Below are 18,917 nucleotides of genomic sequence, written 5' to 3'. Positions count from 1 at the left end.
CCGGGCTGTCTCCACCTATATCTGGCTAGCGCAGGCTCATGTACTTGGCCCACCTGTGATGGTTTTGGGGTTTGGGATAAAACACCATCATAGCCACATCCTGGTGGACAGAAAGCAGAGGGGCCTCAGCAGCCCCACAGGGTCACAGCAGCCTTCAGATGCAGTGGGTGCAGAGTGTCTGTAGGGGTGCCCATGCATTCTATAGGCAGCTTCCTTCCCCTGAGTGGCCATTCCTGGCTGTTAGTTCTCTGGACCAGCTTGCAAGAAAGTGCCAGACACTGGGCTGCTCAAGTGGTCACTTGTCGGAGTCTGAGCCCAAGGTATCAGCAAGGTTGGCTTTTCTCAAGCCTTAGGATTGGTTGCCACCTTCTCCCCATGTCTTCATATGGGCTTCCCTCTGACCAGTCTGGCTGGTTTATGGCAACCCAGATGACCTCATTTAACCCATGGAGTGGCTGCCTCCTGGTGCAGTGTGCCAAGGGATTTGGGTGTTGGGGCTTTGACATATAGGCAGGTGCTGGTTATACCATGGCAAGGCAAGCCTGAGTTCCTCCTGGTTTGTGGGGCCATCTGGCACATCCATTCCCTGCACAGAAAGGTCTTTCCCCATCTATTGGGACAACTTCAGGGAATATGGAAGAGGGCTAGCTTCTTTGAGACACAGTGAGGGTTGAATGGGAGGGCTAGGCTGGGCCAGACGCTGGGTTCTGCACCTGGTGCTGGAGGTCTTCGAGAGCTTCCACAGACAGCTTCCTTGAGGAAAGGCTTGGCCAGGGTCTGGGCACCATGCCTGCCCTATGCTCTATGGAAGGAACGCCTGATGAAGACTCCCTTCAATGCCTTCTTTCCATTCCGTGACTGGGATCTACTCACTGTTATCACCACATCAGTCCCAAGGACACTTCTGTAGCTAAGGACAGAGCCAATGCCTTTATGGTCCTGGAGCTTGTGGAAAGAATTCCTAGACAAAGGATTCCTAGGCGGGGGGTGGGGGGGGGGGGGGTTGAGAATTGCTGAAGGAGTGCATGTCCGCCACAGACTGTCTTGTCTAGGTCTTGGGTGTGGAGGGGCTGTTGAGAGCTCACTGTCCAAATCACATCGTCCAAGGAAAGAAATTTCGTAGACACGAAGAGGGATAGATAAGAGATGCATAGGGCCAATGTTGAAGAGTGGACCTTTTTGTCAGGGTGGCCTTGCAGTGACTGATGGGAGCGGGGAGGCCGCAGGGAGGCTTGCACTTCCTCACCTCATCCAGTGTGACAGACAGTCCAGGCCACCATGTTGGCCCAGTGAGCAGTGCGACCCCCCCCCCACCACAGTGTGGAAATTAACAATAATAGTCATTGCCTTTATGTCCGAGAGAATGAAGGGCCTTTGGCTTTAATAGCAGATGCGCACGTCCACTGAGGGTACTCAGCTCACACCGACCCTTGCCTACTGCTTGAGGGAGGGCACAGGACAAGTAGGATTGCAGGCACAATTAGTCCCTAGTGACTTGGCGACTTCGAGTGAATATCAAGCCTTCCCTCTGGCCAACTCCGTGCCTCAGCTCCCAGACTCCAACACACACAGACACACACACACACACACACACACACACACACACACACACACACACACACACGCTTAGCCACTGAAGGACAAGCACACTCACTCCTTGCACCTTTAAACACGCAAGGTTGATAGGGCTGGCCACCCACCTGCTGGCAGACTTAGTATTCTGGTCTATAAAATGGGAATAATGGTGCTTTGCTCGTTACTTTCTCTCGTTGCCATGACCGAAAACAAAGGAGAAAGGATGTACTTTGGTGTGAAGGGGAAGGCTCACCTCAGGGCCATGGCATTGGGAATGAGGCATCTGGAAAAATTACATCGGTAGTTAGGATGTACAGAGCCAGGGCAGAAGCAGGAAAACCAATCACCCTCAATGCCCCTTCCTCCGGGAAGACCCACCTCCCAAACGGTCTCCACAACCCACCCCCAACCCCTGCAACAGCTTCATCATCTGGGGATCAATTGCTCAAACGTGTGAGCCTGTGGGGGGTACTTTACATTCAAAACATATGACCTTACTTACTGGCCTATGGGGCCAACAGGAGGACCATTAGCCACGGAGGACAGGTGAGCCACATTCTAGTTTGTCTTTCAAAGAATACAGGAGCAAATATTTCCAGCAACCACCACTCGGAATCATAGCAGCAGCTAACTGATTTCCATGATTTCCATGGAGGTGAGGTTTTTCAGTCCCTAGAAGTTTACAGGAATTCACAGACTTGACTCCTAGTTGGATTAGAGAGCAGGGGAAAGTGGCGTTTAACGAGCAATCATAGCACAGCATGGGTATCTATGCACACACATGTGAATATATACATGCATATGTATATGTAAATGCCATTCTGGACCTCACATCTGTAATCCCAGCTGCTTGGGAAGCTGAGATTGGAGTCCTATGACTTCAAGGCCAGTCTAGGCAACTAAACCCACATCTTCAAAGTTAAAAGCCCTGAGAATATAGCTTGGTGGTAGAGAGCTTACCTGGCATGTACAGGAGCCTCGGTCCAACCCTCTTTGGGTGGGTGGGTGGGGGTGTATTACTAATCTCACTGTGACCAAATTCCCAACTAAAGCAACTTAAGGGTGAGCTTATTTTGTTCATAGTTTGTGTAGAGAGGGAGATGGCGCCGTGGTAGGAGTGCGAGACAGCTGAGGACACGGCATCCAGTCAGGAGGCAGATGTGGGAACTGGAGCTCACCTCACTTCCACATTTTTATTCATTCAAGGACCCCAACCCAAGGAACTATGCTGCCCAGATAGGGCTTTTAAATGAACCTGTCAGTACGTACTAGTCCAGAGGCTCCCTCACAGATGTGAACAGGGATGGCCAGGCCATACCTCCTAGGCGATTCTAGATCATGTCAAGATGGTAGTACCAACCAAGTTCAGCAAGTGAACATGAAAATCTGGTCTATAATAAACAGCAGGGCCATTTCCACCATTTGGACAGAATCATTATTCCTATGAAAGAAAGGCCATTGGGGCAGATGACTGGTACTTTCTGGATTGACTTACAAAACAGCTACAAGAACTGGGTGGGAAAGGACCCCCACATAAAGAAGAGTGGCATGGTACTTGCTGTGACACAAGCCGGAGTAAGCATATCCCCACTTTATCATACTTGCTGCACACTGTTTCCTGGTTGTGCAGTGCTGAGGGCCAACAGTCCCCGGGTGACCGTTCAAGCCATGACTCCCACATCTTATCAATATTTATTCATTGGACCACTTACCTTGTGAAATAGCTTGACTGTGGCCTAGAGAATTAAAACATAACTGCTTTATGCAACACGTGAGCAATTGTCTAAGAATTTCATATTAAAGAAGTAAGATTAAAAACTACCTTGGAAATAGCATGCTGTGGCTAAGCTGTGAAATGTCCAGCGCCAGGAGGAGGAAGGGGAGGAGGGGGAGGAGGAGGAGGGGGAGGAGGAGGAGGAGGAGGAGGAGGAGGAAGTGATTTGTATGACACATAGTAGGATCCAGCCATAACCCTAGGTGTCCTGACTTTCAGACAGTCCATGACCTTAAGGCCAAGTTCGGCTTAACTCCTAACTCCAGATTACTAGTGACTGGTGACTAGTGACTAGATCATGAAAGAGACATTTACAGCAAGCTAGATGAGCAGCCACCAATCAGAACGTGAGGAGACTGGGGCAGACACCTATAAGAGGAGAAAACAGTAGAGCCAAGGCTTCTGCATCCAGACACATAACAGATCTCTGCATTGGACTTATGGTCTCATACCCCGTATTTCAGTTTTTAGAAACAGAAAGGGAGAAGACCCAGAACCAAACAAGAGGATGCTAACACACAGGAGGAGAGGGCAAATGCTGTTTGGGGGCTGATCTTTGTGTGCATAGACAAGTTTACCTCACTTGACAAAGCCTAGTCTGCAGTGTCATGTGCCACATTAGACCAGCACAGAAGAAAACCTAAAACAAAAATACTAGGTGCAGTGGTGCATGGTGGTACATGCATGCCGTCATTCTCAACTCCCAAGGAAGGCAGGCAGGAGGAGCATGAGTAAAACGTTATCTGCTCAAGGACAAAATAAAATCTTACAGCATATGTGAGGAAACGGGGTTGCAACAAATGCTGGAAACTGTGATCATCTTGCAGCCCAATTTCCCCCAGGATTTCCTGGCACAGGACAGAACTGCCGGACCCAACAGCTGATGCTGGCATCTTAGAAGGGGAGGGGCACTAACTTAAGTGCATCATACAGACTACTTCAGTGGATCCTTACAATGAGCCTGAACTTACTGATGCCATCAGTTCCTCCTTTCCAGATTCTAGGAAACTGGGGCAGACATATGAAGATGTTTGACAGCTTCTCTTGGCTGGCTGGCTGGCTGGCAGGTCAGCTCCAGAACCTAGTTCACAATACCTGATCCACAGCTGCCCCCCCCCCCCCAAAGGAGACATACTGAGAGATAGAGTGTGAAGCTGGGGAGATGGTGATTAAGTTCACTCCATGTTCTTCCAGGGAACCCAAGTTCAGTTCCCAGCATCCATTCCAGGCAGTTCACACAGCCTGTCACTCTAGATCCAAGGGATCTGATGCCCTCTTCTGGCCTGTATGGATGCTGCACTCATTTGCACAGACCCATTAATAGGAAGTCATGGGGCTGGAGAGATGGCTCAGTGGTTAAGAGCACTGGGTGCATGCCTTTAATCCCAGCACTCGGGAGGTAGAGGCAGGTGGATCGCTGTGAGTTCGAGGCCAGCCTGGTCTACAAAGTGAGTCCAGAACAGCGAAGGCTACACAGAGAAACCCTGTCTCGATAAAACAAAAACAAAAAGAGCACTGGGTGCTCTTCCAGAGGAGCAGGGTTTAATTCCCAGCACCCACAGATAGCTCACAACTGTCTGTAACTCCTGTACCAGAGGATCTGACTCCCTCACAAATGCAGACAAAATACCATTGTACATAAATTAAAAATAAATTACAAAATGCCAGTGAGAAAGTCCTATGGAGCTCTTTTTCCCCAGAGCTATCCTTCAGTCCTCTGAAGCACCATGCTCATGGTGCCTGCTGATATCTGAACCAGGTGCCTGGTAGAGGAGATAAAATTGGGTGTTTTCACACTCAGTTGTGTGTTCATGAGACAATGGAGGTCACTTTCTTGCACCCTAGTGAGTGTCCACTAAATCTGCCTTAGAGTAAGCAAGAAACGTTGGCACGTCGTTACTCGGCACCTAGGAGACCACGCACTCCACAGACACTGGGAAGGAAAGAGCTCTGGAGTGGTTGCAGAACACTCTACTACTCTATTACAGCTTTACTACTTTTGCCTGTCTTTTCTATTCACTGAGATTAAACTCCAACGACTATAAATCTATCCTGAACGCTGCTAGTAAGACTAAAGCAAGCAAAGAGGGTGAACAAAATAATGAAAACCTCTTATGTTTTGTAGATGTTTCAGGACTTTGGGGCACACACTCACAATTCACATTAGATAAATGTCAGCTTTATGAAAATTCTCATTATAGCTCTCTTCATTGGTTTTGGAAAGTGCCATTTAAGAATCCAAGTAGGCTGGTGTTGGGGGATGGTCTGATGTATTTTGATGCTAATTACTGCTTGCTGTGTGACCCACCTTTTGCTTAATAAAAAGCCATCCCACCTGGGCAGGGCAGGAGATAGGTGGGGCTAGGAGAGAAGAATCCTGGGAAGAAGAAAAGAGAGACCACCTCAAGGAGAAAGGAGAGAGACCTGAAGTAAAAAGAGGAAGGCCACCATGGGTTAGCTGGAGGAGAAGGACATGGCCGGTGTGGATGGAGAATCCAACCCAGATGAAGAACATTAGCAAATATTTGGGATTATGGATGGGATGCAGCTTGATAGAGGTTGTTGAAAGCAGATGGCATGGGATTGAGACAGGGATCCCATGCCTGCCCCACTCTGGGATGTAGTTTAGAAGACTGATATCTGCCCTGCCCCAGGTTAACTAAGGCTATTTTAAAATATAACAAGTGTCTGGGTCTTGATTGATCACTAGCCGGGCCTACAGATAATACAGATAATTAAAATCAATAGGCTGGGGTGAGGTGCCAGACACCTCTAATCCAGCATTCACAAGGCAGGTCCTTGTGAGTTTAAGAACAACCTAGTCTACATAGTGAGTTCTAGCACAGCTAGGGCTCGAGAGACCTAGTCTTAAAAAACAAAAACAAAAACAAAAAACAAAACAAAACACAAAACAAACAAAAGAGAACCCAAATAGCTATTGAAGAGCACTTTTAAATAGTTATGGTGAATTTTGCCACAATCAATAGAGTAGACTTAGAAGAAAGCATAGTCAGTAAAATGTCATGAGAGGATGAGGACTTGAGTTTAGATCCTTGGCACATCATGTTAAAAAAAAGAAAGAAAGAAAGAAAGAAAGAAAAGAGAAAAGAAAAAGCCACAGTATTGGGAGGGCTTCTTTGGGCCAGTTTAGCTTTACCAGTGAACTCCAGATTCAGTGATACTGTCTCAAAAAAAAATAAAGTAGGAATCAATTACCCCAAAGTGGCCTTGAACTCATGACCTTGAAACTTCTGATTCTCCTGCATGCACATACTGTGTTTGTTATCACAGCAGGTCTGTGTGGTGCTGGGGATCAAGCCAGGGTGCTCTATGCTAGGCAAGTACTGTACCAACTCAGTCACATGCCCAGCCTGCTCTATTGGTTTTGACTGTGGTAAAAATCACCTTACTCATTTAGTAATCTCCAGCGTCTGTACTCAGAAGATGGTGTGAACACTGCTACTATTCTCAGAACACTTTGATCCCTAAGACCTTCCATTTTATTCAGGGTAGCAAAGCTGAAGATTTCATTTCTCAACTTCCCTTGCAGCTAAATGAAGCTTTGCAGTTGGTTGCAGTTGATAGCAGTAAGCAGAAACATTAGGGGCTCTCTGGAAATGCCTTAAAAGGAAACAGGCATCCCTCTGCCCTTTACTGTTCCCTTTACTGACTTTAACCAGGGAAGTGGTGGTGGGGCTCTGGCAGCCACTAGGGAATATATATATTCCCTACATTTTGAGGCTGAAGTTAGCAGTGTAGTCGGATGAAAACTTATGTCCTTGATAAGAGATGAATCCAGCTCTATGTTGTTTCTAGAAAAGAAATGAGCTGTTCAAGCCGCTAATACTGGAGGAAGGGGGAGGGGCTTGGTTCTATATAGCTGGACCCCAATCCAACTTCACTGGGAAGGTTGTTTACTTTTAATAGCAGTTCCTTTAGAATTCCCCTAAGTATATCCAACTCAGTGCTCGTGTGGGTTTACCATAGTCTGACAGTCTCTCCAAAATTCAAGCACTGAAAACGCAATCAGCAATGCCATGGGTTGGAAGGAAGGGCCTTTGGAAGGGTGGGCACTGGGTGGAGCCTCCGTGAATGAAGTAATGCCACCATCAAGGGACGTGAGACAGCTTGGTTCCCTTTGCTCTTTGGCCTCCCATGGCTCAGCAATAAAGCCCTCACTATACCACAGGAACTGCCTCCTTGACTAGGACTTCCAGTCACCCAAACTACAATGAATTTCTCTGGGAGAAAGGAGGATAGACAGAGTGACAGAGACACTGACAGAAACAGAGATACCCCAGTTCTTCTATGTAAATCAGATTATATCTCACTTCTATTATACACAGAAAGTATGGTTGCTACTCTAGCTGTTGGTTGTTTTCCACTCCAGCAAGGGCAGAGACCATGGCAGGGCTGGGAGACAGAACACAGAGGCAGTGCAGGTGAGAAAACAGAACAAAGGAGGTCTCAGACAAAAGGAAACATGTTAGATACCCATAAAATTATCACGACTCCTGGTCCAGAAAGAAACTCATGCAGGCATATAGAACAGAAGCCAACATAGGTATAAGGAAAAAATGTTTAATAATAAACATTCCTGACAATTCTCAGTTCCAGTATATCAGAAAATAGTGAACAAGTTCATCCTCACACTCTGACAGGCAGCGCTGAACTGAGTGCAACTTTACATACAGGATCCCACACTCCATGGACTCACTGACCTCTGTGCAGAATTCAGCATACTCCCCACCACACAGATTAAGGGAAGCTCCTATAGGCATGTTCTGAAGGTTACATCAGCACAGACTAAAGTTCACCTTAGTGCCGGATGCTAGGAGGAAGACCTCGACATTACTGCAGACGCCATTCCCTTCCCCTGTGCCCTAGCATGAGTGCTCAGCCCACCCCATCAGCCCTGAAGATCCAGCATCTGTCCAGAAGTAGTTGAGAGGCCAAGAGGCTTACAGTGGAGATGCTCTTCCTCTTGTCATGTCTCCACAGCTCTTGATCTGAATCCTAAACAAAACTGTACAACCTGAACCACAGCGAGGCCTACCCACGTCCACACCCCATCGTCTCTTTGTGAAATAGGAAAGGATTAGATTACACCGAGTCACTGGATTTTATCTGACTTTACATCATCTGTGAAGACAGGAAATGAACCGGAGCCAACACCTGCTACATGCTTTCTCTCCTCTATGTCTGCTGCTTTATCTGGATTAGTTCATGTGGCTAACATCTTAGCAATGTCCGACAGGTGGTAAACTTGGGACACAGTTTATTTAAAGTTGTCCAAGCCTGGATGGCTAACCAGAGATAGAAGGGCCCAACATGTGATGGTCTGCCTGCAGAATCAGAGAGGGTAGTGGTGCCTACAAGAGGTTCAGCAGTGCCTGGTACACAGGGAACACGCAATAAGCCTCAAACAAAATATGTATCTGAAATAATGTAGCTTTATAGGTACATCTAGAAATAAAACATACATGTACACACGAAACATAAACACATTTATAAAACAACGCAACTTTTTGTCACCAGATTTTTTTTAATTAAAAAATTTGAGGTTCATATTATCCTTTTGTGCTGGATCATAAAGCACCCGTGAGACCAGCAACACTGTCACAATTTTTTTTCTGAAGCTACAGAGGAAAAGGCAGCAATCAAATACTTCTTGATCACTCCAGAACCGCACTGTGTCAGTAGCATCCCAATTTTACTTTCCAAATGAGGATTTGTAACATTGTAGAATATACCTTTCCTTTTTATTTATTCAGATATAAAGTCACAAAACACTAGTCTGGGTGGAGCACTGGCCTGAACCTAGCATCTGCTCTGGGGTCAGTTCTATTTGCAGCAGCTCTTCTGTGCTTGGGTAGCAACCAGGTACAATTAAATTACATATATAATATGCACATGTTATATAAGGCACATTATGTGAGGATTGACCTCCTGCCTCTTATAAAACTCCACCATTGACTCCATTTGCCAAAAGTAACAGACCTACCTCGGCATACACAAACTGAAAAAATAAAGCAAATGAAATCTTTAAAAATAATTTATTTTTATTTTATGAATGTTGATGTTTTGCCTGCATATGTGTCTATGTGAGGATGCCGGGCCCCTGGGAACTGAACTTGCTCCTCTGAAAGAGCAAGCACAGCTCTCAACCGCTGACCCATCTTTCTAGCCCATCAAATGGAATCTTAACAAAAATGTTGTGACTAAATTCAAAGTGATTCTCTATATAACTTCTTTGTCTGTGTGGGTGGGGTGAAGAAGATCTCTGTACAGAGTCCTAGCTAGACTGAAACTTCTTATGTAGAGCAGGCTGATCTCTAACTTGTAGCTTTCTTCCTGCCTGGGTTTCCTGAATGCCCAGATTGCAGTCATGTGTCCCAATGCCTAGCTTCTATCCATGGTGTATGAATAAGAGATTTTAAATTCAGTCAATTACACAAGCACTTCACGTACATAATATAAAATTATCTGAATATTCCAAATATTAGTTTCATCAAAGCTGGTTTTCACACCAGCACTTAAATGTTATGTGTTTTGTCTACAATGCAAACTATAGGGAGCCAATCTGTAGTCTGAATAATAAAAAGGAGAAAGCAGCCTGCCTGTGGATATGTTACCATTCTACAAGCCAGTGTCTGCAGCCTCTGCCAGAAAAGCCTTCTATTCAGTCTTCAATCTAACACTTCCGAAATAATTGGTGAGGTTAAAGCTTGCTCAGTGTTTTGCACTTGACCTTCCTGTGTTGTGAGACAGCTCTGTCCTTTCCAGCGTGGCTCTGGCACACAGCAGGAGGCAGTTACTTTATGTCGACATTCTGGCAGATTTTAATTTCTAGTTTTTTTCTTGGTAGCTAACCTAGTTAGGTCATTTGATTGATGAAGCATGTAATATTACAAAGTATATATAAGTTATAAAGAAAAACTGACACTAATCTAAGTGAGGAAAAAAAACACATAGAAATGAAATATGAAAGAAGTCACCAAGTGTCTAAGAATTTGCCGGGCTGGCACTGTCATTTACAGCCTTGCTGAGTGAAGCTGACATGTTTCCTGGGGTCACCTTAAGATTACTGAGCTGCCAACCAGTGAACATGGGGACACACATCCTCAAAAGTAGGTAAATTAGCTTACATAGTCCCACTATTGCAGCTTCATAAACTCAGAATGCAGGCCTAATCATGAAACCTTTTATATGCTAGAAAACGATGAATACCTGAGTTATGAAATGTTAGACAGCACAGACTTGAGAGACAATGAAAGACTTTATTTGTTTTCTTGCTTTCATCCAAATACCCTTTCCGAGAAACATAAAGGCATGCACATGGATGTTCTCTTATAAAGAGAAATGACTGGAGCCCCTAAGTTGTAATTCAACAGTAATACAAATAAAATCTTAAAATTATATTTTGTGAAAAGATTCACAAGTAGGCTATTAATTTTCAGAAAGTAGTTATGTCAAGTCAAAATTAATACATTTAGGAGACACTTCTAATTTTTAAAAGATTTTGAAACAATTTATTTCCAACTACCACATTTGCTAGACTGCTTGTGAGAAGAGTAAGTACAGTGCTAATGCTCAAGAGATCTTATGCAGACCACTTTGCCCTGCTTAAAAAGAATCAGTTATAATCCACATAATTCCAATAGTGCTGTCTGTTAAAATTTAAATGCACAGCATATCCATGATATTTAAAGATTTGTTTTAATGTGTGTGTGTATGTATGCGTCTGTTTATGTCTGTATGTGAGTGTATGTGTATGTGTGTATGTGAGTGTGTGTATGTGTATGTGTGCGCGCGTGCGTGCGCACCCAGGGGGCCAGAGGATGTGTCCAATTCCATGGAGCTTCAATTACAGACTTCTGTCAGCCTCTGTATGGGCGCTGGGAACCGAAGCCTTCGTAGGAGTGCTATGTGTTCTTAACTGCTGAGCTGTCCCTCCAGCCCTCAAACATGTTCAGTCTCATAACTTGTACTTATTTTGATCTGGTCAAAATAAGCTCCATAAGAACTGGAAAAAAAATGTATTTAACAAAGATATGAAATCAATCTCTACTTTGTAAGTAAAAAAACATTACAATTCAGCACAGTATCATGGTGCACGTTTGTTATTTGTTTTTAGGCCGCTATTTCCTGTGGGTGTATGTGTATATGAATATGCATATTCATGTGAATATACATTCTAACACACAGAAGCTAAGTGACAGCACATGACTCTTCAAAGATTTGAAATGGCTCATTTTCTGGTTTTGGAAAAACAGTAGGAGGCGAAATTTTCCTCAATTAAAAAAAATTTATTGATTGATTCAATTGGTCTATTTCAACTAGATCATTGGTATAGTAATTTTGTGACAAATAATCTGTATGAAGTTTACAGAAATGTTACCTTAAATGATAGTAGGCAATCACGCTTAAATTATAACACAGAAATACAGCAAATCACATTTTAGAAAGCCTCCTTCCACAGGAAACTGAAACAGAGGGACTTGGTCCTGGAAGGCAGCTCCTGTTCACAGGTGATATGTACCCACAGCGCGGCTCCATAAAAAGTAAAGAGAAATAATAAATTTACACAATCCTGATGTTTCTTGCCATAAATGAATGCAAAATGCTGCTGCAGTAGCCAAGGAGGCTCACCCTCAGGAGTCAGAGAAACGGCCCTCTGAGCAAGGGCAGCACTACCTGCGCCCCAACAATGAACAGCACCACTGGACAGACACTAAGCCAGAGAGCCAAGGCTGAAACAAGCAGCAAGCAGTCATGGGCACACATGCCCCAGACCAAATGCAGTGACAGAGCAAAGGGAGCCAGGCAAAAGGCACGTGCTAGGACAGAGTCAGGATGCTGGCCAACTTCCATCACCTCAGAACTCAGTGGATGCCCATCCTGATATGAAAATAACAGAGACCCTTACGTCTAGAAGCACTTAACAGCATAGGTGCTGGGAGGTACTAACAGAGTAGCTCAGAAGCTGCGCTACTTACAGCTCTGCCAAATGAGGCAGAGTCATCTCAGAGCTGCACTTCCATTCTGACACTTTACACATTATTCTCTGTAGAATAGGGGGTATGCAAATTAAGCATTTTAATAAATATTAGAAATATTCATTATTTTGCAAATATAAAGAAAATTAGCTAAATAGGGCACTATAATAAAAATATATACTAGACAGATCTTTTTTCACCATGAATATTTCTCACCTTCTCCTCTGAACATCAACACATCACTGACTTGTGAAAGACATTGACAAAGTGTCTTTCATTGACTTTCAGAAATTAACAAAAACTCAGTATTATATAGCTTCAAAATATAAAATACTTTAGTATTAAGAGTTTGAGCTGCCAAGTAGTCAAAATGGGAGATAACCAAAATAGTGTAACATGCTATGAACTAATGTTAGAATACAACCACCTGAATTACAAACATCAAATCATACAATCCAAATAATCTTCACAAGTGAATATTAATTCATAAAGAACATAAAAAATAGCATAAACTCCATTTAGCTTCCATGTATCCAGCAACCCCAGCACCTGAAAAGCCATGTGTGTTTGCTCCAAATCAACTGCATGGCTGTGGTCACAAATTCTATTTTACCCAGTGTCCAATCAACAAGGCTTTAAAGAACTTCTTACTTAGTTCAGGAAACAATGTGATGTGATGTGTAGGCATCAGTTAGAGATGATGGCTGGAGCTTGCTACTTGCCTACGTTTTAATAACACACCACAGGCAGCTAAGGATGGTTCCATACAACCAGGTGCCCACATAGAGTCTCCGTCCCGACTCCGTCATGAGCATGACTACAGTCAAACTCCCTAAGATTAACACTGACGGCAAAGTCTTCTTGACACTTAGTCTGGAATGAACACTTTCCCCAGGAAATTTGTTTCTTCTTTCTGGATCTGGTGAGTCATAGAATTCTATGAGCAACCTATGGCCAGAATGAAAAACAGCAGAATTGATACTTTCAGTTTTGGACATTTTAGTGTTGAAAACAAACAAACAAACAAACAAACGCTATCTACTATATACTGATTCCTTGCTAAGCACATACAGTTCCTTAGAAAACCCGGCTGAGTGAGCAGACGTCAGAGACAGGCGCGGAGGATGCTCACTCATTTCCAGCATGCAGTCTATTCTACTCTATTCTATTCTATCCTTACCACATGGGAAATTAAACTTAAAACACACAGTTTAAGACACCTGAAGAGGGTTTTAGCGATACAGGTATGCTTACGTACTTTTATGTGCATACTGTGTTTGCATCTGATGCCTGCAGAGGCCAGAAGATGGTGTCAGATCCACTCTACTTGCAGTTACAGACAATCTCAAGGCACCATGCGGGTGCTGAGATATGAACCTAGCCCTCTGGAAGAGCAGCCAGCGCTCCTAACTGCTGAGCACTCCATCACTCCAGCTTCATTTTTACTTTTAAATCTGCCATCTAGAAGAAGTTTAATCCCAGTATTTGGGAGGCAGAGGCAGGCGTATTGCTGTGAATTCAAGGCCAGCCTGGTGTATAAAGTGAGTCCAAGACAGCCAAGGCTATGCAGAGAAACCCTGTTTTGAAAAAAAAAAAAGTTCTAGCAACCTGACTTATATGACTAAGAACCTACCACCTTCTCTCTTTCCTCCCACAGCTCTCATCCCATGAGAAGTCAAAAAAACAAAACAAAACAAACAAATAAACAAGCAAACGGTTAAGGTGATAGAATGCTTGTCTATCACATGTTAGGCCATGGATCCAATCACACCAAAAAAAGCTTTCAAAAAGTTAAAGAAAAGACATTCTTACAACATACATGGAGTTTTCCTCCTGTGGTGATTTGAATAAAAATGGTTCCCATAGGTTCATATATTTAAATGCTTAGTCACCGAGAATGGTGACTATTTGAAAAGGATTAGAAGGTGTGGTCTTGTTGGAAGAAGTGTGTTATGGGGATGGGGTATGTGTGTTGGGGGCATATAGGGTAGGTGTGAGGAGCTCTGAGGTTTCAAAAACCTACGCCAGGCCTAGTGTCTCCCTCCCCCTCTCTCTCTCCCCTCCCTCCCTCCCTCTGTCTCTCTCTCCCTCCCTCCCCGCCTCTCTTCCTCTTGCCTGTGGATCAGAATGCAGTTCCTTCTCCAGCACCATGTCTGCCTGAATGCCCCATGCTCCCCACCATGGTGATAATGGACTAAACCTCTGAGACCATAAAGAAGCCCCCAGGTAAATGCTTTCTCTTAGAAGAGTTGCTTTGGTCATGGTGTCTCTTCACAGCAACAGAACAGTGACTAAGACACTACCAAAAGTTCGTATTCCCATGAAATTATAAAAGCAGACAAGAGAAATAAAGAGCCCAGTTCATTCATCCTCCCTCTGATGTAAACATGTAAGGCCACAGCAGCAGGACAGGACAAAAAGCACCTGGAGTGTTGCTATAGCCTCATGAAGTAGAGTGCATTAAGTGTTTGCAGTACAAACAGGTGGGCATTAAACACTGCCCAGTCCTTTTCTGAAAACACACTTTCACATACATAGGTCCCATCATCAAAGTAATCCTGAATTGCTGGGTTGAAAAATTATGTGAGGTACAAACACATGACAACACAATGCACAAATCTAATATGAAGTTTCATTTTCAACTGGCTGTAGTGGCAATAATTTCTACTAACTCAAGAAAGGAGACAATTCCCTAGGAAAATATCAGCTGCCCCTTCCTTCCCACCAACACCTGGGTGCTGTGCTTGCCTGTGCTTCAGTCTCCATTCCTGTAACCTCACTGTTTCCTGTGTAGCTAGCAGAGGAAAGGCTCTTCTTTTTATATCTTATCACACAGCAGCCTACTGTCAAGATCTTTACAGTGACTCATAAAAGTTTAAAACATGAGCATGTAAAGATGGAGGAAGATTTAACTTGAGTTCATAAAAAGCATTCTTGAAACAATACAAACTTTAGTTTCACTTTAGCTGTGCCATCAACTGTAGAAAAGGAGCCGCCCAGATTACTGTGTTGTCACTGAACAGAAACCAACAGGCAAACTGATGTAGAAATGTTAAACTTAATTGTTGTTATACAAGAGTAACTCACCATTAAACATGTCACATATTAACTATGTAAGGTCTTATCTATGCAAGCTTGATTAGTATTCCCTAAGTAACGAAGACTAAAACACCTGTTTCCACACTGGTTACTATGGTGAAATTCGGTTGATGCAGTTCTGAATGACGGAGCTGTCACCACTTACTTATCTTTTATCTCAAAACGTTCATGAAGCCATTTTTTCATGTGTTCTTGCTCCTCTGGGACTTCACTTTTGTCTATACGATCAAAGTGGATATGAAGTTTTGGGCACTGTTTGCAGAGGAACTCTAACAAAGAAGAGAAAGAGTTCATGTCTTACGACTCTACAATTCATGGTTATATAAAGTAACTTACAACAAAAACCAAAAATTGAAAATAATAAAAACTATAAACATGATTTGCAGTATTAAGTTGAAGTTAAAAACCCACATTATACATAGCTCTTGTTAATACGGTGTCAGCCATCACTGACGTCTAACGGCCGACCTGGAAAAGCAGCCATCCTTCCTCTAGGTGTGAAAACATCATAATGAAACCTATCACTTTGTATACTAACTTAACAATTAACTTTTAAAATGTTTAAAAGCTAAAATCTTTTATATTTAGTGGGCTTTTTTTCTTTTACTGTCAAAGCCAATTCCTTCCACAAAGTATGTAAGAAAACCGATTGGTTGTGACCATCAAACTGCTTCATGTTACAAAGCTTAACATGAAAATAAAGGTGAGCGCTGGAAAAGTATGCAGTACAAAGGGGGTGTGGGAGGCAGGGCTGAGCATTCTTTAAAGACAAACGTACGTCTCTACCAGACTGCGGTGCACAGACAGACTTCGGTGCATAGACAGACTGTGGTACACAGACTGTGATGTACAGACAGACTGCAGTGCACAGACAGACTTCGGTGTACAGACAGACTGCGGTGCACAGACAGACTGCGGTGTACAGACAGACTGCGGTGCACAGACAGACTGCGGTGTACAGACAGACTGCGGTGCACAGACAGACTGCGGTGCACAGACAGACTGCGGTGCACAGACAGGCTGCGGTGCACAGACAGACTGCGGTGCACAGACAGACTGCGGTGCACAGACAGACTGCGGTGTACAGACAGATTGCGGTGTACAGACAGACTGCGGTGCACAGACAGACTGCGGTGCACAGACAGACTGCGGTGTACAGACAGATTGCGGTGTACAGACAGACTGCGGTGCACAGACAGACGTTCCTGAGAACATGTCTTCCATCTCCAGCTGGTGATGAGTATTCTCTTATTCACACCCTAACAGGAAACACAGGCCCATTTGAAATTGGAGACTATAAACTGACTCTACAAGACCCTTGAGTGTCATGATATTCATACAAGGAGTCTCCAAGATTAAACGTGTTTGGGTTTGCTGCCCCTCTCCCCACTTTGTTGATGCTGAGGATTGAATTCAGGGCCTTGGGCCCAGCAAACAAAAACTTTCCTTCTGAGCTACATCCCCAGCCCTTGATTTCCTGACTAAGAATCTTCTTAGGTTGCCCAGCCTGGCCTTGTACTCATGAGCATCTGCCTCTTTCTCCTTAGCGCTGCAATTACGAGAGAACTCTTTTGTATATTGCAAACTACCATACCTCTCCCCTCTCTTCTCTCTGAAACACATACTCTGAAAGGGCCTGGAATCTTCCACCACTCCCTTTTCACCTGCTCCCATGTTCAAATGTTGAGTTTGTGGCTGCATTTACCTAACTATTCTCACTCAAAGCCCTTTGGTTATATGACACAGACAATAGGTTGAGTCCTTAAAATATAGCACATGTTTGAAAAAGGCAAAATTTCTTCTTGTCAAATAATGACAATGTCTTTCCCAAACATGCTATAAAGATGACTCAAGGTTATGAACAAATTAAAAAAAAAAAAAAAAAAAAAGAAGTCTCAAGGCAAAAAAAAAAACCAAAACCATTTAAAGAAAAAAAAAAAAAAAAAAAAAAAAAAAAAGGGTGAGTAGGTGGAACTGGGTGTAGTGGTATGAGTTCAAGGCCAGCTTGGTCTACATAGTGAGTTCCAGGATAGCCAGAACTTCATAGTATGATTCTGTATTAAAAAACCAAACCAAACCAATCAAAACAAACAAACAAACAAAAATAGCAAAAGAAGGTTCACAGCTACACTGACCATCATGATACTTCCTAACACGGCTGGCTGAGCAGTCTGAGTGAGGTTAAAGACCTCCAGACTCTCCAGGAATGTGAAACTTAGAATGATGAGTGAAATTTCAACTGCTCACATTAGTAACCACCAGTAAGTGAAATAAGGAGGCCAGCAGTGTGGTGTGTGTGTGTGTGTGTGTGTGTGTGTGTGTGTGTGTGTGTGTGTGTGTGAGAGAGAGAGAGAGAGAGAGAGAGAGAGAGAGAGAGAGAGAGAGAGACTCGGGTGGCTGAATCAGGGTTGCAAATTTGAGACTAGAACTAACTAGCAAGACACCATACTATTCCAGGAAAGCTATGAGTGTACTTACTAATTAAAAAAAAAAAAAAAAAAAAGCTTATATCTTACCTGTATCATGTACTATTCAGCTTCTAAAACACGGAAATACGGACTTACCAGTCATGGATGGTGAGTCTGTCTTTTCTCCTGGCCTCTTCTCATTCCCTTCGTAAACCACGGTGACATCATATATTGCATCTAAATGACTCTTCATAGAATCAAAAGCAACGTGGGTGGCCTTTACCCTTGGTGTCAGCACATGCTTTAATACTGGAAGGCCTAGAAAGCAGGTGGATTCAGTGTGGGCATAACTAGGAATATAAGTGACAGGAAGTAATGTTTAATGCCCTAACCTCACACTATGGACTTAGAATGCTCTCTGACATTCCCATCTCTACTTAGGTCAAAGCCCAGTGGACACATATTCATTAGACATCTACATGAATGAGCCTCCCTGTGAGGAGCTGGAAGACTGGTCCTCAGGCATCGCATGACCGGGGCCTCTTCTCCTTGGTAAGCTCTGAAGGCAGCTACTACAGAAGGGCAACAGCACCTTGCCAATCTCTCACATTGTTTTAGGAACACAATTCTCCATTCCCACCCCTCTCTTCTGCTTTTCCTCTCCTTGACTCGAGTATGTACTGACAGTTTCACAGGAAACACTAGGTCTTGCAGTGTGATACGCGCAGTGACTAGGGAGAACCCAAGCTGAGGTCTGTGCTACCTCTCTCCAGGGAGAGAGGCTACACGAGGAACAACAGCTACGGCATGGTGGGACTGTCTGCAGAAGAATTTTTAGAATGCAGAGTGCTGTGGGAAAGGAAACAATTCCCACAATCATATATCTGACTTCGGCCCCCAGGGTAGCAGGAGTGTAATTTATTCACAAACTTGTACCAAAGTCTGAAAAGTCAACCAAGACGGGGACCTTCTCTTGTCAGCTAAGTCCTTTGCCACTAGAGGCCCTGCAGGCTCAGGACCTTACAGAATCACCCTGTGAAACTCGCAGGCTTCATGTGACCT

The 18,917-nt window shown here is 43.9% G+C and overlaps 1 protein-coding gene across 2 annotated transcripts in view; it reads right to left on the bottom strand.

The window, feature by feature from the left end:
• Positions 1–11,873: 11,873 nt before the first annotated feature.
• Agpat5 (1-acylglycerol-3-phosphate O-acyltransferase 5) overlaps positions 11,874–18,917 on the bottom strand; it is a 59,492-nt gene continuing 52,448 nt past the window's right edge. For both annotated transcript variants that reach the window (XM_051169433.1, XM_051169434.1), the window contains exons 6-8: positions 18,012–18,173; positions 15,593–15,716; positions 11,874–13,296 (exon numbers count right to left, since the gene is read on the bottom strand). In XM_051169433.1, coding sequence (XP_051025390.1) covers positions 13,071–13,296; positions 15,593–15,716; positions 18,012–18,173 — 512 coding nt within the window. In that variant the 3' untranslated portion in view covers positions 11,874–13,070. The remainder of the gene's footprint in view (positions 13,297–15,592; positions 15,717–18,011; positions 18,174–18,917) is intronic.

This window comes from Acomys russatus, chromosome 27, assembly GCF_903995435.1.
Source record: "Acomys russatus chromosome 27, mAcoRus1.1, whole genome shotgun sequence".
NCBI lineage: Eukaryota > Metazoa > Chordata > Mammalia > Rodentia > Muridae > Acomys > Acomys russatus.
The sequence above is the reverse complement of the archived record's forward strand: the minus strand, read 5'-3'. Positions and strand labels throughout refer to the sequence as shown.